We start from the raw sequence: 23,400 nt of genomic DNA, 5'->3' as shown, positions 1-23,400 counted from the left end.
TGTCTTATTAATCTCTCCTCATATGGAAGCTGTTCTATACCCCTAATAATTTTTTTGCCCTTCTCTGTCCTTTGTCCAGCTGTAATATGGTCTTTTTTGAGATGGGGCAACCAGAACTGCACACAGTATTCAAAGCATGGGCGTACCATAGATTTATATAGAGGCAATATATTTTCTGTCTTCTTATCTGTCCCTTTCTTAATGATTCCCAACATGCTGTTTGCTTTTTTGACTGCCGCTGCACATTGAGTGGATGTTTTCAGAGAACTATCCACAATGACTCCAAGATCTTTCTTGAGTGGTAACAGCTAATTTAGACCCCCTCATTGTATATGTATAGTTGGGATTATGTTTTCCAGGATGCATTACTTTGTATTTATCAACATTGAATTTCATCTGCCATTTTGTTGCCCACTCACCCAGTTTTATGAGATCCCTTTGTAGCTCTTAGCGATCTGCTTTGGACTTAATTATCTTGAGTAGTCTTGTATCATCTGCAAATTTTGCCACCTCACTAATTACCCCTTTTTCCAGATCATTTATGAATATGTTAAATAGGACTGGTCCCACTATAGATCTGATGGGGGGCACCACTATTTACCTCTCTCCATTCTGAAAACTGACCATTTATTCCTACCGTTTGTTTCCTATCTTTTAAACAGTTAATAGTTACCGATCAATGAGAGGACCTTCCCTCTTATCCCATGACAGGTTACTTTGCATAAGAGCCTTTGGTGAGGGATCTTAGAATCATAGAAGATTAGGGTTGGAAGAGACCTCAGGAGGTCATCTAGTCCAACCACCTGCTCAAAGCAGGACCAACCCCAACTAAAACATCCCAGCCAATGCTATGTTAAGCCGGGCCTTAAAAACCTCCCTAGGTAACCCAGTCCAGTGCTTCACCACCCTCCTTGTGAAATAGTTTTTTCTAATACCCAACCTATGCCTCCCCCGCTGGCACTTGAGACCATTGCTCCTTGTTCTGTCATCTGCCACCACCGAGAACAGCCTAGCTCCATCTTGTCAAAGGCATTCTGAAAATCACTTTCTGAAAGTACACTATATTCACTGGATCCCACTTGTCCACATGCTTGTTAACTGCCTCAAATAATTGCGTTTAAAATTGGGTGTAGCTTTTTAAAAAGAGTCACTTATGTGAAATGGCATAAGACAGTTGAGAGATCCCATGCAATTTAGAGCTATGGATGGTGGTGCTGCCGTTTCTGAATTCATAAGAATATCTTTATATAAAATTTGCTTTAACTTCCAGTAATATGTGATTCCTGTATCTGCAGCCCCAGAATCCTATTATGTGCTTGAGTGAATCTTACAATGCAGTGAGGTCTTGAGGCAAACAGATAGTTGAAAACGTGGTTTTACACTATGAAAGAAATGCCCTTGGAGTGTTGTGTATATATTTGCAAGTAAGGTGAATGCTGTGAAATTCTGATAATGTTCACAGCTCCCCAGCTATGCCACAAGGTGTTAGAGGAAACTGCTAACATTCCTTTTTGAAGCGTATCTGTTCCTGGAATACGGATGATTCTGTTGCACATTGACTGGGATTTAACTGGGAATTGGTCCTGCTTTGAGCAGGGGGTTGGACTAGATGACCTTCTGGGGTCCCTTCCAACCCTGAGATTCTATGATTCTATGACTAACTTTTCACCTTCGTCACTATTAATAGGGGAAGCAAGTTAAGAGGAAGCCACCTAGTCATGTAATTATATAAGAAAACCATAGTGCAGTTAACGTGTATTGAGACTCTAGACCAGCATTCCTCAAATGCGGTCACTGTGGCTACATGCGGCCACCAGGGGCTTTTCTTGTGGCCACAGCCTCCTGGATGTTGACTTGGGGGGGAGGTGATAAAGTAGTGGCCCCTCCCCCTCCCTGTTGCTCTTGGATGCACCGTCTTGGTGTTGGTTTCTGGGGCCACCAGCCCAGGGGTTGGGCTCTGGAGACACCTGGAGGATCAGGCAGTTGGTGAGTTCCCCACCTTCCCAGGGGCAGTGGGGCTCAAGCTTTGGGTTTCAATCCTGGGGTGGCAGGGCAGCAGGCTCTGGCTGTGGGGCTTTGGGTTCCAGCCCCAGGCTTTGCCTGCGCATGGCTCCAGGCTCCAACCCCAGGCCCTGGCCATGGGGCTTCAGGGTCCAGCCCCCTGCCCTACCCCCATCATCCCTGGCCCCACCCCCCTCTTCTTCCACCCACCCCCACCCCCCAATCCAAGGCTTAATTTGTCCCCAGGCTTGCCAGGGCTGAGTAAGTCTGCTGTGAAAAGTGATACTTGTATGTTTGTTAATATCACTTTTCACAGCAGACTTACTAGCTAGCAATAAATACATGACAGTGATTTGGATGTGTACATGTCCATCTTTATTTGTTTTTCCTAAAGTTAATTAAGTATTTTAGGAAAAAGTGTGAGAGCAGCTGCCAGCGAGAGTTGGTGGCTGCACTCTGAGGCCACCAAAAAATTTGTCCTGAGAAGCCCTGCTCTAGACCACAGAACTGTACTTTAATGTGTTCTGTTAGACTTCTGGAAAAAGCTTAAGGAAATGACTGCAGGAAGGCAGGGTTAAGTTGATTCTTTATGAATAAAGTCAAAAATATGTTCTGTTTTGCAAACTCTATCAGGTCTGTGTCCCAAAGCTGACTGGAACTGGAGCTGTTGACTCACATATTAACACTTGGATCATCTGTTATGCTTTCCATTGTGATAGCGCTAATGAGCCCCAGTCACGTAGCCACAGTCTCACTGTGCTAGGTGCTATGTAAAAATATAATAAACAAGAGGGTCCCAGGCTTTCTTCTGTGCCTCAGGGCAGGATTTTTCTTCTTTACTAGTGGTTTGTCCAATCTAGGTTTAAGTCTTCAGTACTAGAGCTCTCCCTCAAGTCATTCTCCCGTTCCCAGTGCCTCCCACCCACCAGCAGCCCTGCTGATCAGCACCTCCCCCTCCGTCCCCACGCCTCCCGATCAGCTGTTTTGTGGCGTGCAGGAGGCTCTGAGAGGAAGGGGGAGGAGCGAGGGCACAGCAGGCTCAGGGAAGGGGTGGAGTGGAGGTAGGGCCTGTGGCAGAGCCAGGGGTTGAGCAGTGAGCAACCCCGGCACATTGTAAAGTTGGTGCCTGTAGCTCCAGCCCCGGAGTCGGTGCCTAGACAAGGAGCCGCATATTGACGTCTGAAGAGCCACATGTGGCTCCGGAGCCACTGGTTGACCACCCCTGGTCTAGTGTAATGGTGCTCAACCTATTTATTTATTCCCATCTTACGATAGTTAATCAGTACAATAATCCAAGACTACCATTTTCTGAACTTGCCTTACTAGTACTACTAGCCAAATATAGAAGTTTTGTATTTTCCAAAATTTTACTACTCTGCCATGCAAACAGAGTATTATTGGGTGATTTGTCTGGGTTTTTTAGCCATGTCACCACTTGTCAGAAACCCAACTACCAAGTTCTGAGATCATAAGGAAAACCATGGACTCTTAATTTCAACAGCACTTCATATTCTGACTCTTAATTTAATATCCACCACACCTATATGAATAAGCAAAATTTACTAAGACAGTCTTCATAGAACTGGAAGTGTATTCAGCATCTCATGTTACGTGTAGCTCATGTTACAGATAAACATGGACTGTGCCTCAGGTAATTATTTATATAGTACAATATAATAAACTGAGTTTACAGAGCAAGAATAGCGAAGTAGCAGTTGATACTGGGCATATACTGTATAAACATAAGACTCTAATACCTCATCATAAATAATAGAAATATTTCCTTATCAACATTGACATATAAAATTTATGCTATAGTTAATTTGTTTAATTATAATTCAGCACAGTTATTACTTTGGATTAAACATGCTGGTGGAGTAACTTTCAACCAACATTCTATTGACAATTTGCTTAGTGTTAGTTAATAACTTCACAAGTACGGAATGTTATAGCTCCACTGGAATGGAAGAGAAAATAGAATGACTTGTGAGCAAAAACAAAATCTGGATTACAAATCCAACATTGCAACACCTCACTGCAGTAAATAAAGTTGTTTGCTTGGTTAAAACTGATTGGAAAGGATAGTGACCCAGCCGTGATCCACTGATTTATAGTAAAAAAGGTGCAATACTCTTATGGTGTCCAAAAATGGCAAGAAAATATCCCAGTGGAATCATCCAAATAAACATCACTTCCAAATTCAGCAAATGCTTATGAAACAAGGAATGAGTCCTGAGCCCATGCTATTTGTTCAGTCTTTTTGGTTTTTAGCCTATAAATAAAACATTAAAGAGAGGATATCATTTCAAGCTTAAGTGATCCTGCTATAACAAGCCAACTCCATCCAATTAAATCCTCAGGGTAGCTTTGGGCAAATATGTGCAGTAAAGTTCCAAAGAAGTAGTCTTATCCAAGATAATTATTGCCCTACTATCTATAGACTGAATGACTGGAGGGAGAAAAATCTGCTTCTCTCCTAGCATCCTCATTTGCCATTTTTTCACTTGTACCTCAGTGTAGCACTGTATGCCTTACATTGCTGCAGGAGCATTTTCAGCAGTTCATAATAAGGGCAAGTGTTGTGGGAAGTTAAACATTAGTTTAGCAGAAAAATAATAAGAAAAGGAATACTTGTGGCACCTTAGAGACTAACAAATGTATTTGAGCATAAGCTTTCATGAGCTACAGCTCACTTCATCGGATGCATTCAATCCGGTGAAGTGAGCTGTCGCTCACGAAAGCTTATGCTCAAATAAATCTGTTAGTCTCTAAGGTGCCACTAGTACTCCTTTTCTTTTTGCGGATACAGACTAACACGGCTGCTCCTCTGAAACCTTTTAGAAAGATAATAAGCAATGAAGTAGAAATTACTGAATCGTATTATGCAAAAATACAGCCAGTCTAGCTTTCTAATGTGATAAAGGGGGGGTATGGCCAGCAGTAATTAGATGAAATTAGGGAAAGAAATCTATAGCCTGAATATAAGGCAATTCTGCTTGATGCTGAGATCTTCTAAACTGTGGAAATGTTTTCCAAGGAAAGTAATAGAAGTCCCATTGCTTGAGACATTTAAAATTGGACAGGACAAAGCACAGGAGAACAATACCATAAAGAACAACCCTGCATTGGTGTCTGTAGTATGGACCAGATGACCAAACAGAATCTCTGATTTCCTGGATGTATTTTTCCTTTCCATGGTTTCTTTAAAAAGAACCTTAGCTTTCGGTACTGATTGCCTAGTTTATGGTCTTGGACATTTCCATAATTCATCTTGCCCTTCCCCTTCTGGCTTCTTAAGTTATACTGACAGAGAACATTTGCTCTCCTCTGAAGTATTAAATAGGAGTTTTGTTTGTGTGGCATTTGCCCACCTAATCCTGCTTCCTACACTTTGGGTGGAGGGTTCAGCAGTGGACTGAGGTCATTCTGGCGGTCTCTTTACTACACTGAACTACACTAGTTTTAAACTGCAAGAGAAACTGTTTCAAAAGTTTCAACAAGGCAAAACTAAACCGCTTATAAATAATCATACAAAGCAAGACCTAAGGCCACCTGGTGTGGGTGTATTTCTTCAAGTTGGTCAATGCACAACGAATCTATAACATTTCAATTTTCAGCTCAGCTATCCATCTGGCTAGTCTCTTTTCACATCTTCCAAAGTGCTCCTCATCTTGTTTTTTCCCTTGCTGACTCTCAGCATTCTTGACATCCCAAAGTGTCTTGTGACAGAAGATGACCATGGCTTTGATGAAAATAATTACAGCTGAGGCTGTTGCAGCTGCAAAAACACTTCCTTCCAGGCTTATGAGGGCAGGACTCCAGTGTGGAAAGCAATTCATTCTAGACTTCTTGAATTTAAAAACATATATGTATAGTGCTAGTAAAATGTGCTATATTTATAGTCCTGGAGACTGATGTCCTCTTTACTCACAGGACAAGTTACAGCATATTCACCACTTGTACAAGCTTCCGTCCCCTTAGTCCTAAATTGGAGTAACTGTCTCAGAGGGTGAAAGTGATAGGTCAGTCTCTGGTCCATTTAGTCCTTGACACCTCTGTTAACACTTCCAGTATCTCTTTACTTTTTGCACTTGGGTGTCTTGAAGCTCTCACAAGAGAATATTCTGTTTAAATATTTGACGCACCCATCCCCATGCTATCGAAGTACCTTGTGGAAATCGGTAAGTCAAGTAGTCTATTTAAAGCTGATCTACCTTTTGGGTCTCTCCTTTTCCATACATGTGCGGAAATGTTGTGTAAATCTTGTATCCGGGGGGGATGTAAACCAGAAAATCTGTCATGAAGGTGAGGAAATTTCTGGTAGTTTGAATGTCTTGTGGAAGGCAGTTTAAAAGCCGCTAGGCTGCTGATTTCTCCTGCTCTAGACTTTCAACTTTGTAATGGGTACATCCAGTCTTTTGAGTAATGCAGCTGTTATGGGAAGTCATGGATGTAGAGAGAGTGGTCACTGCTGAGGTAGTCTGAGCCCAGTTTGAGGGCTCTAACAAGAACCTTAAATAAGAACTTGTGATAAGTTCTTGAGGAGTGCAATATCCACAGGATCAGGTGAAGGGCTCACATCTACCTGTTTGGAAAACAGGTTACTGCATTTAGAACTAGTTGAAGCTTTTTCAAGGCACTAGTTGTTTCCAGGTACAGTATATTTCAGTAGTCCATCGTGAAGGTTACAAAAGGATTGGAATACTGTGCCTAAATTAATGACAGGTTTCAGAGTAGCAGCCGTGTTAGTCTGTATTCGCAAAAAGGAAAGGAGTACTTGTGGCACCTTAGAGACTAACCAGTTTGTTTATTTAGTTGGTTAGTCTCTAAGGTGCCACAAGTACTTCTTTTCTTTGTGCCTAAATTGATACCCATTTGGGTAAATTGTTGACTTGTGGCCTGTTATAGATGGAAGAAGATGATCTGGTCCTGGAACTGGTTTTGTTCAACATCTTTATCAGTGATCTGTATGATGGGATGAATTGCACCCTCAGCAAATTCACAGATGACACTAAGCTGTGGGGAGAGGTAGATACGTTGGAGGGTAGGGATAGGGTCCAGAGTGACCTAGACAAATTGGAGGATTGGGCCAAAAGAAATCTGATGAGGTTCAACAAGGACAAGTGCAGAGTCCTGCACTTGGGAAAGAAGAATCCCATGCACCGTTACAGGCTGGGAACTGACTGGCTAAGCAGCAGAAAAGGACCTGGGGATTACAGTGGACGAGAAGCTGGATATAAGTCAGCAGTTTGCTCTCGTTGCCAAGAAAGCCAATGGCATATTGGGCTGTATTAGTAGGAGCATTGCTAGCAGATTGAGGGAAGTGATTATTCACCTCTGTTTGACACTGGTGAGACCACACCTGGAGTATTGTGCCAGTTTTGGTCCCCCCACTACAGAAGATGTGGACAAATTGGAGAGTCCAGTGGAGGGCAATGATCAGGGGGCTGGGGCACATGACTTACAAGGAGAGGCTGAGGGAACTGGGGTTATTTAGTCTGCAGAAGAGAAGAGTGAGGCGGGATTTGATAGCAGCCTTTAACTACCTGAAGGGGGGTTCCAAAGAGGATGGAGCTTCGCTGTTCTCAGTGGTGGAAGATGACAGAACAAGAAGCAATGGTCTCAGGTTGCAGTGGGGGAGGTCTAGGTTGGATATTAGGAAACACTATTTCACTAGGAGGGTGGTGAAGCACTGGAATGGGTTACCTAGCGAGGTAGTGGAATCTCCATCCTTAGAGGTTTTTAAGGCCAAGCTTGACAAAGCCTTGGCTGGGATGATTTATTTGGTGTTGGTCCTGCTTTGAGCAGGGGATTGGACTAGATGACCTCCTGAGGTCTCTTCCAACCCTAATATCCTATGATTCTATGGTAGATACCACTATTTGTGAATCTAGTAGCAGTGAAAGAGAGAATTAGGAGGATCCATAGGCTGCAAACTATTTTGATGAATGAAAGACAGATCCCTCATTTCAGATTGGTGACAAATTTGATTGGATCTTCAGAATACTTCTGTCTTCCACTAGCATTGTTTCCATCATGTCTAGGTTTATCTTCTCCCGGTGATTTTCATTCAGATGCTGACCCACTATTTAGGGACTGGGACACTCTGGGAGGAGAATAGATAGAGCTGGGTGACATCTGTATGCCGTTGATAAGTGAGGCTGTACTTTCTCACGGCCTTCCTTAGTGATTTTAAATATGCATTCAATGTAATGGAATAGAGGACAGTCTTGTAGTATTCCACAGTTAAGGGTTCTAGATATGAAAGTGAGGGATCAGTGAGATCACTCAGAGGAAGGATCTGTACAAACTCATAACATTAGCGCTCACCACTGCAAAGTTAAGGTGGTCCAGCAGCATCTCATAATCAGCTGTGTTGAAAGCTGATGAGAGATGACCCAGGAATCTTAGTATGGATTTTGTTTTTGTGCATGTGGTGGCCAGGAGGAAATTTTCCATCCGAGCAGCAAGTACTGTTTTTATACCATATCCTGGGGTTGGACCTTTGGTCTGACCCAGTGTGGCCATTCTTATGGGTTAAACACCAAATTGGGAAGAGTGTTGGATATTGGCAAAGGCAGGTGTAGTTGGGAGAGGGCTGTTCCCCGGCTTCTCTAAATTTGGTGACAGTGATCAACATCTTAGGTACTGATCAGATCACAGAATGTTTTAAGGTAGATAGCTGACTTTTCTGTAAAGGAAGGCAATTTCATTTTGCCCGAGGAACTTTTTGCCTTTTTGGCTATCCCCAACTGGCGGGAATCCGAATCGCATGTCATCATTTGAATTTCCTCCACTTCTTCAAGGACTTGCTGTTGTATAACTGGACCAAGATCTGGGAAAGTTGGTTTGTCAGTGGTCCAGTGTCTAGTCCCCATCACTTGGGATTCCGATAAATCACTTCAGATGCAGGAGATCTTGTCCACAAAGTAGTCTTATTTAATGTGGTTCAAATACCTCTGCTTTTATGAAAGGTTAGTTAAGGGATCTAATAATCTCTCTGCACTACAGTCTAATACTTCCCTCCTGACCACGGGATTTTCCTTACCATTTATAGTCTAATAGATGGTGCTCTGTAAATATAGCAAAAAGAAAAGGAGTACTTGTGGCACCTTAGAGACTAAGGTGCCACAAGTACTCCTTTTCTTTTTGCGAATATAGACTAACACGGCTGTTACTCTGAAACCTGTAAATATAGCCACATTGACAGTCTGTTGCTTCTGCTACACCAAGATCCTCACCTTACAACTCATGGATTCTGTCTAGTTGCCAGTGATCAAGAATGCTTCTGTAGTCTTATTTCTAGGCTGTTGAGAAAAATTAGACTTCTCTGTATTGCTCATTTCATGGTTGTATCACTGGTATCCTTCTCTATGCTGCCAAAATTATTTGCATTTACAGTGGTTTGTTACTCTGAAAACTTACAAGGATGCTATCAATTTAAAAATCAAACTCCTGTTTGAAAACTTTTACCTACCTTTTTTAGTAGATTGTAACTAAGATTATGGGGCAAAAAAACATTTCCTCATATTTTCATGTTTTGCTTTGTGCAGCTGACAGCACTTTGTGTACAGTCAATTGTTTACATTGTAGTAGCACCAATTAGTAGTAGCCAGGCCCCATTGTGCTGGCACTGCACACACATGAAATAAGATAGACCCTACCCCAAACGGCTTATAATTTTAGTATATGACGAGAGAGAACATGAGGAGAAACCTCATGGAGGGAAAAGGGAGCCATGAAACGAATATGTTTGGTGTAAGCAACACTCTCTATTCCCCGATATAGTCGATCAGTTTCCCCTGTTTGTGTTAGTCTTTCACACAGCAACAAGGAAAGGGAAACACTTTTAAAGTTAAGAAAATAAGACTTGTCAAAACAAAAATTGGTAGGAGTACATGAAACTATTTAATTTTGTTTTAATTAACAAGGTTTCAAGTTTATGATGTCCCTTTAATGTGAGATAGGATTCTTCAGAAATATTAACAATAACTTCCATTTCTTTCACTCCCCTTCGCTGTAGTCTGTTGTAAATGTTGGTGTGTAAATAGTCTCATAATAGGTTATGTTGACTCACAAATTAAACAATTGTTTTTTAAAGTCTTCCAAGTTTTTGGGATGGTAATTAGCAAACAGAGAATCATACTTGTGTGTTTGGAGCACAGAATAAATGACGAGTATTATACTGTTTACCGGTTCTCATAGCCCACAAATTCAACTTAGTGTTTAAGTGAGAGGCCTTCCACTGTCTAAACAAGTTTTTATGAAAAATCAATGTTTATATACTCCCTTTCACATAGTTCCCCTTTCTTTATTCACTGTTCTGTTTGTCACCAGACTGAATGGCGGTGAGAACAAAAAAACTTGTGTATACGTAGCATTATTTGCAAAACAATTCTTACTCTTCCTCTGTTGCAGGCTCTGGAGATGTACAAAGATGACTGGAATAAAGTCTCTGAGCATGTTGGGAGTCGCACCCAGGATGAATGCATTCTCCACTTTCTGAGACTTCCCATAGAGGACCCTTATCTGGAGAACTCTGATGCATCCTTAGGCCCATTGGCTTACCAACCTGTACCTTTCAGCCAGTCTGGAAACCCAGTGATGAGCACTGTTGCTTTTTTGGCATCTGTGGTGGATCCTCGGGTGGCATCAGCTGCAGCTAAAGCTGCTTTAGGTATGGGGTTACCATGGCTCTCTTTCCTTATGATTTTGTCTAACATGGTGTAACTTTGTGCTTGGTTGCTGGCTTCCTCTTGAGCTTTAGAAAAATCAGCTGCTATCTTTGGTGTTCCTTCAGAATGCAGCTAACATAAGTTGAAAACAGAAGCAAATATCTATAAAATTACTCAGGGAGGAGTTACCAGTATGGTTATTGTCTGTTTTGCATTTTACTAATGCTAGACTAGATGACGTATTGAGGTCCTCTCCAGTCCTACACTTCTATGACTCTGAACTATTAATTGGTTTGTAAAGCACTGTATAAGTGCCCATTATTACTTTTTATCATCATTTTGTTTAAGTGTACATTACATTAACAAATACTGCTACAGTGTTTAAATCTCTTATTTGGAATCTTGAACAAAAAATATGTCAATATTGGTTCTATTAATTTCAACTTGTTGCTTTCCTGGTTGTTACGCAATCGTGATTGGATAGAATAGTTCCTGCATGCTCAGTAACCGGTTATCTTATTTTCTGTAGATAGAATAAATGTGCTAGTTTGTATTTGTATAGTTTGGAAGAAATGTTCATAGAATCACAGAATCATAGAATATCAGGGTTGGAAGGGACCTCAGGAGGTCATCTAGTCCAACCCCCTGCTCAAAGCAGGACCAATCCCCAATTAACTGTACCTTAACTGTTAACTCTTAAGTACTGCTAACTACCACATTTAAGGGAGTAAATGAGCTTCCTTATGTTATAAGTGAGGCAGAACTTCAGAACATATTGAAAATTCACTTTGTCATTGTATTTATTTATATGTGGGTCTGTGAAAACTGATTATTTTTGACATGTGACGTGCAGACACCATAATATTTTCTCTTTAATTCTTTAACAGAGGAATTTTCTCGGGTCCGAGAAGAGGTACCACTGGAACTAGTTGAAGCCCATGTCAAGAAAGTGCAGGAGGCAGCAAGAACCTCTGGGAAGGTGGATCCAACATATGGACTAGAGAGCAGCTGCATTGCTGGAACAGGTCCAGATGAGCCAGAGAAGCTTGGTAGGTCATAAGTCTTGAATGCAGAAATTTTTGCAAATCAGGTTTATCTTTAGTACTTTTTATCAGAGAGAAACAGGCATATATATTTTCTATATAGAATACAGTAAAAACCTGAATCTTTTGGTCTTTAGTATACTATCTCTCTCTTCTTTGGCCCCACCCTCACTTCTTCTGTCCCTTTTAGGTCAGAAAGAGACCTAGACAAATATAGAACAAATTGTCAGCAATAAGTCTTGCATATAGCTTATCATAAATCAGTTTTGTGTTAACAATTCCAGAAATGTTGAAGCTAAAGGTAGGACACATTTGTCTTTAGCAAAATTTAGAAGTTAGTGTTTAATAGCATTTAGGGTCTTTTGAATATAAACCTTTTTATAATATACAGCTTTCCTGCAGGGAACTTGGACTACATTGTAAATGTTGCCCATTTATTTCTATTGCTAACATTTCAATATAGAAAGTTTTCAGTTTTTCCTGATGGAAAAATCTTAAACATTTATATAAAAGTGTAAGTAACAGGTAGTTGACATGACTCTTTGGTAGTTGTTGTTAGGTGTGTGTTAGACCGAACAATACTCTTATTGACACAGTAACTGATATACACAATTGTAAAAAATAAAAGGAGACCGGATAAGTGTATAAAGTAATGGATGGTTTACAAAAGATAGATTGGGAGCTTCTGTTCTCCCATTCTCATAACACAAGAACAAGAGGACTCTGAGTGAAATTAAAAGATGGGAAATTGAGAACCAATAAAGAAATTCCTTTTCACACAACACATAGTGAGACTGTAACTCATTGCCACAGGAAGTTGTTGAGTCCAAGAGCTTAGCAAGGTTCAGAAGGGATTATATAGGTAATTAGACTATCCAGAGTTGTCATAATAAATTATAACCATTTAGGAAGGAATATTAAATTGCACGTTTCAGGGCTTAAGCCAATGTCTATCAGTAGTTGGGATGAAACCTAGTCTGGGGGGCAGATTATCCCACATCTGCCTACTGCAGAGTTCTCGCACCTACCTCTGAAGCTTTTGATACTGGACAAGATGGGCTTTGGTTCAGATCCAGAATGGCACTTCTTATGTTCCTATTTAGAAAACTCAAAGTGAAAACCCCATCACTTGGGAGAGATAAAAGCCGACTAAGCAAAACAATTAAATATTCCAGAGGGAACAATTCTGCATTAACCCCACTGGTAGTAAGGTTGGTTCAGACCAGATGAGACATAATGCCTTCCATCTCTATGGAAGTTAGGATAAAACCAACTGGATTGTATGGTTTTATCAAAATGTAAGTACAGAATACTCCTGCTGGAAAAAAAAAAAAAGAATAATTACATAATGTTTTTTCTTCATCTCCACTCTGTTTTCATGACTTCCTGCCTGATTGTGTTCTGGGTACGGTGTTGGACAACAGTAATGATGAGAAAACATTGTTTCATTAGACCTGAACTGCACATGGACAATGTGTATTGGCTAGTGGTGCTTTCGTGTTGCATAGTTTGGGCCATTCTTAGTTTTTTGAAAACTCTAATGTAGTTGTAACTGTCACAGTTGAGCTGAGTTTCTAATGTGCGGCGAATGCTCTTGCTTATTGAGTTACTTCAGTAGATACTCTGGCATATAAGGCTAATATTTTAGGCTATGATTATTCATGCTACACAAATTGTCGTCTATAGCCCAAATGTGTAGAAGCTATGGGGCTGTTTCAACGTCCTAGAATACATGGAAAATCCCTGTTTGAATCCCCTTTCCACTAAAAACTAACTTCTATTTAAATCCCATTCTTAAATAGAGAATGTAAATTGTATAACTTAGTTTTTGATTTAGTTCCTTAAGCCCTGCAGCATAGCTGCTCTTATTTCTTCCATTTGCTTTACTGCAGTGTGCCCACAGGGACTCTGCTATATACCTACTAAAATGCAAAAAGATTTTCATCTTTAAACACTCAGTAAAGATCTGGCAGCACTGTTAATGTTTGTCAGTAAATTTTTAATATCTCAAAATCTCTGTTCAGCATTGGTTGGCTAGTGTCTTGTTCATCCTACCACAAATAATTTGTGAGTGAATTTAGGGTTTGTGCTAATGAAGCATGTCTTGTACCAGATAAAGCATAGTGTAATCTGGGTAGTGTGCAAGCTTTGTCTCGAGCTCTGCCAGAACACCTCAGGCCTTACCTGCCTTATCCCCCGTTACTCCAGACCTGAGAAGAGAGTACAGAATTGTGTGGTGGTTTTTTGAGGTGGGTTCATAGGAACTGGGAGCACAATAACACACTCAACACCTACCTCTCTAAGTCTCATTCCGTAGCTGAAGTAGGTATATGTGTACCATGTACGTTGCTTATTTTTAAAAAGTATGTAGATTTAAATTGGACAGTGTTTAGTTTAAGCTAAAAATACTGCAGAATACCCCCTAAATTTCACATTAGACTTGTTAGACTTTTTTTTTTTTTAAATAATAATCAAACTGAAATTAGCAAGCTATTCCATAGTGCTCTGTCACCTCTTGTCAGTTCCACATGGTGGAGCAGGGCAGAGCTGACTTGGAGGAGCATAGAACTCTGAAATGACGTGACAAATACATGCTGAAAAATAAACATCATGGCATCTGGAATATCTCCTTCTCCCTCTCTGTGTCGCATTGTTTTGTCATGTGGAATTGACAGGAGGAGTTATAGCCCTCTAAATCCATTAAAGGGGGAATAGTTTTATTTTTCTTATCTGAGTCTCAGGTAAAACAAATCTAGGTATTTTCTAGCTTGGATCGAGGTTAAATTGGTGGTTATATTAAAATAATCACTGGACTTAAACCTATTTTATCTGGAGTGTTACAATTTGCTAGTAAGTCTTGCCCAGCAGGATTTGAGACTACAGGAATGGACTTCTCTGGGGCCTGAGCCATGCAATTCCTTGGTCGTACATCATTAGTATGTGACGCTGGCCTGTCAGTTGCCCTTTTCTCAAAAGGATACCCACTAGTTGCAAATACAGGTTTTGTGGCCTTTGCCATTTAATAAGGGGATGTGGAAAACAGACAACCATAATATGATTCTTGTAGACTGGGTTCTATAACTAATACTGGCCTGTTATAGTTAATGCGATTTGTATTGGGCTGTGATTAATGGAATAAATTAGGACAACAGCAGACGGTTCTCCCTGGGGGAGCTTCACAACAAGAGTTAACTGGGTCACTCGACAATCTGCATGGCCTTCCACCTCAAAACAGCTTTGCAATGGAGGACACAGAGGAAGAATCTACCAAGGTTGCACTTGCAGTGGTGTTTTTAATAAGCTAAAGTACATCTGCATGGCATACGCCTACTGAAAAAGCTAGCTGTCCTTGCATGACTAGAACTGAAGTATTACACCTAAATATGGCACACTTGAAAACTAAATTATCTATTTAGGAATACACTGTAATTTAGGTTCATTAATTGATGTAGTCTAATTATAGCTCCACTAGTCTTTTGAAAATTGTGTTTTTCATATTGATATATTTCAGTGTCATGTGGGAAATGTGATTGGAATAGACTGAGAGAGCTGCTGTTAGTCTAGAATTCTGACCTGTAATAATCTTTGTGGTTTGCTGTATTCAAAGCTGACAACCAGATTCCTTTACATCGATATGTAGAGCCATTGTAGACAATTATAGAGTTTACATGGATCAGATTAAATGGTTAACATGATAGATGCCGTGAGTCAAGGACATCCAGAATTCCTCTTCCGAATGCACTGGGAGCCCTCATCTTAGGGATTTTTGTTCACTGTTACCTTTACGAGCAGAATCAAGCCCTTAATAATCAGCCTTGTCTTCCTGAATTTCATGGTTTTTAAACCAGTTTTGTTTGCACACATACTTTGCAAGATGCACATTGATGTTGCCCAGATGCACCGTGGGCAGGATTAAGTTCTAATTGCTTGTACAAAGAGCCACTTGAATGCTAGAATCTTAAAGGTACAGCCAGCTCCACTCTGGACAGATGCAAGATGTCCAGACAAAAGCAGTTTCCCAAACCAACACTCATATGTTTGTGCTATCTTGTAAGCAGTACAAAAGTTAACCTTTGCATATATTCCTCAGGGCCTCTCTTGCTCTGCTCCAAACATTCCTGTCCCCATATCCAGTAACAGCCCTATACTTTCTCCACCCTGTCAGTCCCTGCCCACACACCTCTGAGTTTCAGGTTTTTGGAGCAGTGAGACATCATATCTGAGTGTTAGTTGAGTGTGGGGAGGAGGGAGAAAAGAGCAGCACCCAGCACCAGCAACCCCCAGCATTCTTGTGTCAAGCCCTCCTGCTCAACATGTGCCCCACTTCTAGCAGAGAGCACCTCATCTAGCCCTCAAAACCTCCTACTGTATCTTCAGATGACCCAAACACCACAATCAATTTTTGTCTGCAAAAGATTCTTTTTATAAAGACTTACTTTGGTGGAATCCAAGAAAGTTGAGGTCATGAATCCAAGAAGGTAAAGAACTACTAGATTTGATCACTAACCAGTTGACTGGGCACAGCCCTATATATTACTCCACAGTGATGTTTACATACCTTGCAGCCGGGTACAGCCTTTGCCCATTTATATTAAACTTCACAAATGTTTTAATTAATAAAGTGCACAGTAACTTTAATTGGAGATTTCAGTTTGAATGATGATGGTGAATGTTGAGTTTCCTGGGAGGAGTTATAGTACTTTGTCCTTCTGTAATGGCTTCCATTTAAGGATCTCAAAGCACTACACCAAAGATTAAGCAAATCTCCATTCTGTTTTGTTCTGTTTTATACAGATTCTGATCCTTCCCTCATTACTGTTCTATCTAAGTCCCTTCCAGCAGTGGTTTGTTCTTTCACTTTTCCACTTCACACAGGAAAATTTTGTGTGCACTACAGTGTGTTGCTTTGGTATGGTTGTGGTGGGGGTTTTTGTGTGTTTTTAGTGCTGTGTGTGTTAGAGAAGGCAGGTCGAAAAAGTTCAGCTTGCACTTGGAGTGGTAGGTGCTGAGATTTGTGATGGCCCTTAGTTCCTGTTGGACCTTGTTCTGCGGTTTCAGACCAGCCCTGGGAAAGCTCTGTCTTCTGCACAATCTTTGCCCTTGTTGTAAAAAGTTCCATTGTGCCTGTGGAGTGGAATTGTCTATCTTGTTGTCCTCTGAGAGGGTTGGGTGATCTTTCTGCTATGCCCAGGCCATTGAGTGCCTTGAGGATAACAACCAAGTCCCTAACTTAATATGATATTCTAAGGGAAGCCAATTTAGAGAGCAGAGGACAGGTCTGATGTGCTCTTGTTAGCCTGTGTTGCTGAGGAGATGCACTTCAGCATTTTGTATTAGTTGGAGTTAACTAAGAGCTGAAGGTTTGTTGCCCAAGTATATTGCATTGCTGCTGTCCAGACAGGGAGGTGACAAAGGTATGTATAGCAGAGGCCAGGTAGCTGTCTGCCTGGATGTGATGAAGTCTCCTAGCCATATGTCAAGCCAAGTGTATGGCATTATCTGTGTTTTGCAGGTAAGAGACTCACCTCCCCAAGATTAAACACAGTCAGGACTAAGACCCAGGAGCCTTTGCTCTGACCACAGAAGCGCACAGTTCTGAGTTTTATCATGTCTGTAACTCCCCCACCCCAACCCCACCCCCCAAAAAAAAGTATTCAGGAAATTCTAGTCTGACTTACTGTGGTTGTTACAATTACAAATGAATTGGTATTGAACTTCATCAGTGGAGTAGCTTCCTTGTGGGTTTGGCCACTTTTCATAATCTCTCTTCTGAGTCTGTTGAGTCAAGTTGGATTGAGTTTATTGAACAATAGTGTAGGTTTCCATAAAGACTTTAAAAAAAAAAAAAAACAGGAGCAGGTTGTGAGCCCACTCCTAACCCTCTACCAGGAAGGCCAATGGACTCCCTTTAGTCTGGTCCTATTCATCGACCTGTCTGGCATGAGTGGCCCTATCAGGAGTTATGCTCCCATCAAGATAGCTCTCAGGATTATGGGCCGACTCAAGCCTTTCAGCCATGTCAAGACACAGTCCCTGGGACTGATGTAGAAGAGGTCTGATGTTTCACATGTCTTGACAACACTATAAGTACCACAGATGGAACCAGTGAAAACATTAAAGCCAGAACAGTGAAAGCCAGCCATGCCTTTTGTAACTCTAAAGCTGAAGAAACAGAAATCTTGTCCTCCAAACTAAACTTAGTCTTGAACGCTATTGTAACATTAGTCTTACTCTGTGGCACTGAAACTTGGAGATGACTTCTTCGAGTGATGTCCCCGTGGGTGCTCCACTGTAGTTCCTTCTCTGCTTTACCTACAGTGGACTCCCATGGGGGGGACATCTCAGAAAAACTCAGTTACCACACCAGTTGAGTAACCCTCTGTTCTTCTTCGAGTGATGTCTCCACAGGTGCTCCACTGTAGATACAGCACAGGAGGAACTACTGTGGAGCACCCATGGGGAAACACATGTTGAAGAACCTCAGTTAGTGCACAAGGTGAGTAACCCTCTCTTATTAAGACCTTACTACCTAAACTCCAGGCTTCCATAAACAGTTTTTAGACAATTCTTCAATATTAGACGACCAGAAAAAAAAATCACAAATTACAGAACAAAAATAGAAATGGCTTGGACATACATGAAGGAAAGACCCAAATAACATAAGACAGGCATTGGACTGGAACCCACAGGTCAAGATGCAACAAGGTAGACCAAGGAAATGCACAATAGAAACAGAACTGAAAGTTCTCAAAATGATATGGGAGGAAACTAAGAGACTGGCAAAGATGGAAGCCAGTGGTGAACACCTGGAGTAGAGAGGCAAAAGAGAGAGAGGGTGTGTTAAACTTCACCACCCTTGTTTTTATGAATGATTTCGCCGCAGTTCCTATTGTGTCTGTGCCCTTGAAAGTTTCACAGGCAGATTAAACATAGATAAGTGTGGTCATTTATTTTACCTCCTGTATTTTTGGCAGGCAGTGATTTCCCTTTCATCTCAGTGTGTGATTTGACTAAATGCAGACATTGCTAAAATGAACAGTCTTGGAATATTTTACTTATTCAAGTCCTTGCCAGGACCTCTCTCAGCTAATATAGTGCCTTTTGAGGACTGGTGATAACTAAGGCTACGTTTTAGTCATGCGTATTTTTAGTAAAAGTCATGGTCAGGTCACGAGCAGTAAACAGAAAAGGAGGATTTGTGGCACCTTAGACTAACAAATCTATTTGAGCATAAGCTTTCATGAGCTACAGCTCACTTCATTGGATGCATTCAGTGTAAACAGAAATTCATGGGCCCGTGACCTGTCCATGACTTTTACTAAAAATACCCACCCTGACTAAAACTTGGGTAGGAGTGGGGGCCACCGCTGGTGCTGGGGGAGGTGACCCAGGTTCTGGGGGAGGTAGGGTTGGTGGGGCTGGCAGGGGCTTCCTACCCAGCTCCGCATCTCTGCAGCTCCTAGGCAGTGGAGCAGGGGGCCAGGGCAGGGGCTCGTCTGCTGCTCCAGCCACAAGCTCCGGCTGCCGTAGCTCCTATTGGCTACTGCAGCTAATGGGAGCTGCGGGTGTGGGCAGCATGTGGCGCGGAGACCCCACACCCCTCACCTAGGAGCTTCAGGCGGGCCCCCCACCCCAGGTAAGTGTGCCCCCCCCCGCACCCTCCAAACCCCTGTCCCCTAGCCCTGAGCCCTCTCCCACACACCCAAACTACTGCTGCTGGCCCTCACCAGCCACTGACTGCAGTGGTCATGGGAAGTCACGGAATCCATGACCTCCGTGACACTTGCAGCCTTAGTGATAACTATCTATCCTTTCTTATAACTGACTCGTGCAGTGTTCACAACTGCTGCACAAGCTTTCAGTGAACTACCCACTCTCCTCTGGGGAAAGAGTGCCGTTTGTCATGTTGAGCATGTAGAAGTGTCACAGAGTACAAGTATGGGAAGCGCTAACTGTTGTGCGTTCCTACCTTTCACCGAGCGTGGAGGAAAAAACGGTGCTAGTTAGTAGCAGGATTGCCATACATTTGAGCCCGCTAATCAGTCCAACCACATCTGCCTTTTCATTGCTGATACCTTGTTTATCCAGAATCAATTTAGTATTCATATTAGAGTGTGTTATAATGAACTGTGTAAATGGGTCCTATCTGTGAAAACAAAGGGGGCCAACCTGTGGATTACTAAGTTTAAACACATTTTAAAGATAACTTTGTATTGATGCATTCTGCTTTATTGTTCTACTGATAAGAGTGGGGAGTTTATTTATCTGCTGTCTCATGTAGCTTGCAGACAATCTGATTAGAGAAATTAAACAAAGGTCAGACACTTTTAATTTCCCTGTTGACTTGAAGTCTGTTTCCCTTCTCTAGTTGTAGGGTTAAATGGGGCTTCCTGAGAAGCCAGTCATAGGTTCCTCATCACTAACCAATAGGTGTTGATACCTAACTAGGCAGAGCTCCCTGTTCTTGAGGGTTGTGTTTTACCTTTAAGACTAGGAACGTCTGATTCCTGGGGTGTGGGTGAGGTGTGCTTTTCGGCTGGAAGTGCTGGGCTCCTCCTTAGGATGATGCCTTGCATTGCTTGGTAGCCATCTACCTTTTGCTGCTTAAGAACCATAATTTACTGATTCTGAAGGGAGAGCCATATAGTTTTTCTCCTCACAAAAGATGATTGCTGTGATGCAGGACCTGCTAAAGAGGATTGTGACAGTGGAGACCCTTGTGGCCCTGTAAGAGGGACTACCAAGCACTCCCTGTAGAAGGAAAGGAAGGTTTTCACTATCAGTTTGTGTTGTGGACACCCATGCTCCAGAGGGCTAATTCCCATCTAAATTGTCAGTTTTGTATATTCTTCATTAACCTGGTCAGATTTTTGCTTCTGGTTTGCAGCAAAATCAATAAAGGCCATGTCTGTATCTTCCTGGAATACAGGCATCCTTTATTTTATAATTTGTATCCAGAGTATCAAAATATGATGTTTTCAGGTCCACATACTGTCACGGAGTCCCCGGGCAATGCTCTGGAACTGCTCCCTACGAAGCCAGTCAAGACTCTGGTGAAGTTTCCTCTCTCTGAGCAGACTGTCTTCAGGGCAAACAGCTCACACAGCTTGCACCTTCCTGGGTCTGACCTCGGAGCATTCAGCATCCTCTGCCCCTCCGTGCACTTCCCACAGTGAATCCGCCCACGCGGGGTCCTGGAGAAGCCAAAGGGTCCTGCACCCCAATTCCGCAGTCAGACGTCTAACCCTGATATTCTGTGATTCTTAGTCAGCCAGTAAAACAGAGGTTTATTAGATGACAGGAACATGGTCTAAAACAGAGCTTGTAGGTACAGAGAACAGGACCCCTCAGCTGAGTCCATTCTGGGGGACAGAGAGCCAGACAACCACACCTGTACTTCACTCCTCTTCCCCAGCCAGCCCAAACTGAAACTCTCTCCAGCCCCTCCTCCTCTGGGCTTTGTCCCTTTCCCAGGCCAGGAGGTCACCTGATTCCTTTGTTCTCCAACCCTTTAGCTCTCATCTTGCAGGGGGGAAGGGCCAGGCCATCGGTTGCCAAGAAATAGGGTGTCGGCCATTCTCTGTGTCCGGACCCCTGCACACACCTGCCCTCTAGGGCTCTGCAATGATCATACACCCTTATCCCACCACCTAGATACTTAAGAACTGCATAGGGGAAACTGAGGCACCCCCACACTATTCAGAGAAAACATTAAGAACAGTCCCACTTTGTCACACATACCTTTCACGTTTGGATGTCATATTTATATTTTTTACAGGAGTCCAGTCTCCTTATTGCATTAACTTCATTTTAAAATTCCCACTATTACCTTAGTTAAAATGGCTTAAAACGTAGAGATAGAAACCTGCATGAACTCAGATAAATTAAATTCAGTTTGCCCTGACACTCATAGCAGAAACTTTTTCAGTTTCCTTTTTCATTTCATTCATTTAGTATTCCTGCATGCACCCATCAGTATAAGCAAAAAATATAAATGGTTTATGCCAGCTGGAGGCCTGCAGTCACAACACTGTCACTGCAAATAATGGCTCTGCAGCGAATGCGATAAGATAATTTTCAAAAACCATCAACTACTACCTGGCTAAACTTGTCATATTGACTTCTTTATTTTTTATTAAAACAAAAATTTATTATTGCAGTCACTACCAGACAACCTAGGTTACATCAGGAATTATAAACGTGTGAAAATGCAGTTTATAATGAAACTTAAGATATTTTCTTAGTAACCGAACGTATCCATGTTTAGCCTCATCACAGAGGGGAATATATTTTTGGAAGTTTCAGGAAAATTCTTTTAGTTTTGTAATGCAAGGGAGGGTGGGGAAAAACAAAACTTATAGTGGGGAAAGTGTAAGATGAATTTGTGCACTTTTTTTGTTGCTGAATCTTAAAATGTAAGGTATTTCTGGCAGTCTAGTCACACTGAGAACTAGTCCTTTACTTTGCAGCAAATACATGAGTTAACATTTAAAAAGTAAACAACATGAGAACTGTGATGTTGCCTCAATACAACATTATAACTAATAAATGCATAGATTTAAATGTAGAAAACTTTTCCATAGGCTATTTGCAACTCAGAAATATTCTTTTTAAAAGAATAAATGTGTTTTATGAGTGAATTTTTATGCCACTGCACAGTTGGCATGCTATGCTGGGGGGAGCCTTTCTCCTGCAGATCTGATGGGCTACACCAGCTCAAAAGGGTGTATATAGTACTTGCTGCAAGAGCACAATGAAGTATTGGTTGCGGATGTGAACTCCACAAGCACAATAGAGTAACTGCAAGGAGTTTGCAAAATCAAACCAAAGAGCTCTGGATTTTTGTGCAGGGGAGTTAGAGAAGAACCAGAACAAATCTAAATGCTCAGTAGCAAAGTAAAGTTCAGTCATGTTGCTTGTATGGTAGATTTTCTGTTCATTGACTGCATCTTACACTTACACTGTAACTTGATAGGAAACTGCTTAACAGAATGGGGTGGAGTACTGTGTATTAGTAAGAGTGTGATACTGGGACTCAGGACTCTTTAGCTTACAGACATTGGGCAACTAACTTAACTTGTGTGTCTTCGGGCAAGTCCCCACTACAAAGCTGCATCGGCACAGCTATACCTCCCGTCGGCCTAATTACTCTACCTCGGAGAAGCGGAAGCTATGTTAGTGGGAGAGCGTCTCCTGCTGACATAGCCCCGTGTGGAGACGCGAAACTTGTGTCACTTGGGGGGAGGGGGCTTTTTCAGACCCCAGAGCAGCGCAATTATATTGACTTAGGCTGTAGTGTAAACCCGCCCTTAGTTTTCCCATTTGTAAATCGGAGGTAATTCGTACTACACAAATACCTGGGGAAGCTTGTTTAATGTTTGTAAAGACCTAATAGACCCTTTAATAGCAGGTGCTATAGAAATGCAAAGTATGTTTATAATAGTGTGCTTGATGGGTAAAATTAGAAAGGGCAAAGGACTGGAGAATATGCTGTAGGAAGCAATGCTGAAGTAGCCCCCTAAGGGTGAATAGGGATTAATGAGCATCATCACTCTCTAATTTCTCTGGTTTATTGGACTACAATGTATCTGTTACCCAAGTGGTGACCACCATTTTTCTGAAAAGCGTCATCCTAAGAATTTTGTTATTTTGAAACAATTACATATTTAATGTTTGTTGGT

The 23,400-nt window shown here is 41.7% G+C and overlaps 1 protein-coding gene across 4 annotated transcripts in view; it reads left to right on the top strand.

The window, feature by feature from the left end:
- Nucleotides 1-23,400, top strand: part of SMARCC1 (SWI/SNF related BAF chromatin remodeling complex subunit C1) — a 178,314-nt gene that overhangs the window by 91,279 nt on the left and 63,635 nt on the right. For all 4 annotated transcript variants that reach the window (XM_073334923.1, XM_073334922.1, XM_073334925.1 and 1 more), the window contains 2 exons: nucleotides 10,420-10,678; nucleotides 11,564-11,725. In XM_073334923.1, coding sequence (XP_073191024.1) covers nucleotides 10,420-10,678; nucleotides 11,564-11,725 — 421 coding nt within the window. The remainder of the gene's footprint in view (nucleotides 1-10,419; nucleotides 10,679-11,563; nucleotides 11,726-23,400) is intronic.

Source organism: Lepidochelys kempii, chromosome 2, assembly GCF_965140265.1.
Source record: "Lepidochelys kempii isolate rLepKem1 chromosome 2, rLepKem1.hap2, whole genome shotgun sequence".
NCBI classification, from domain to species: domain Eukaryota; kingdom Metazoa; phylum Chordata; order Testudines; family Cheloniidae; genus Lepidochelys; species Lepidochelys kempii.
Note: the sequence above shows the minus strand (reverse complement) of the source record. Positions and strands in the feature narration are given on the sequence as shown.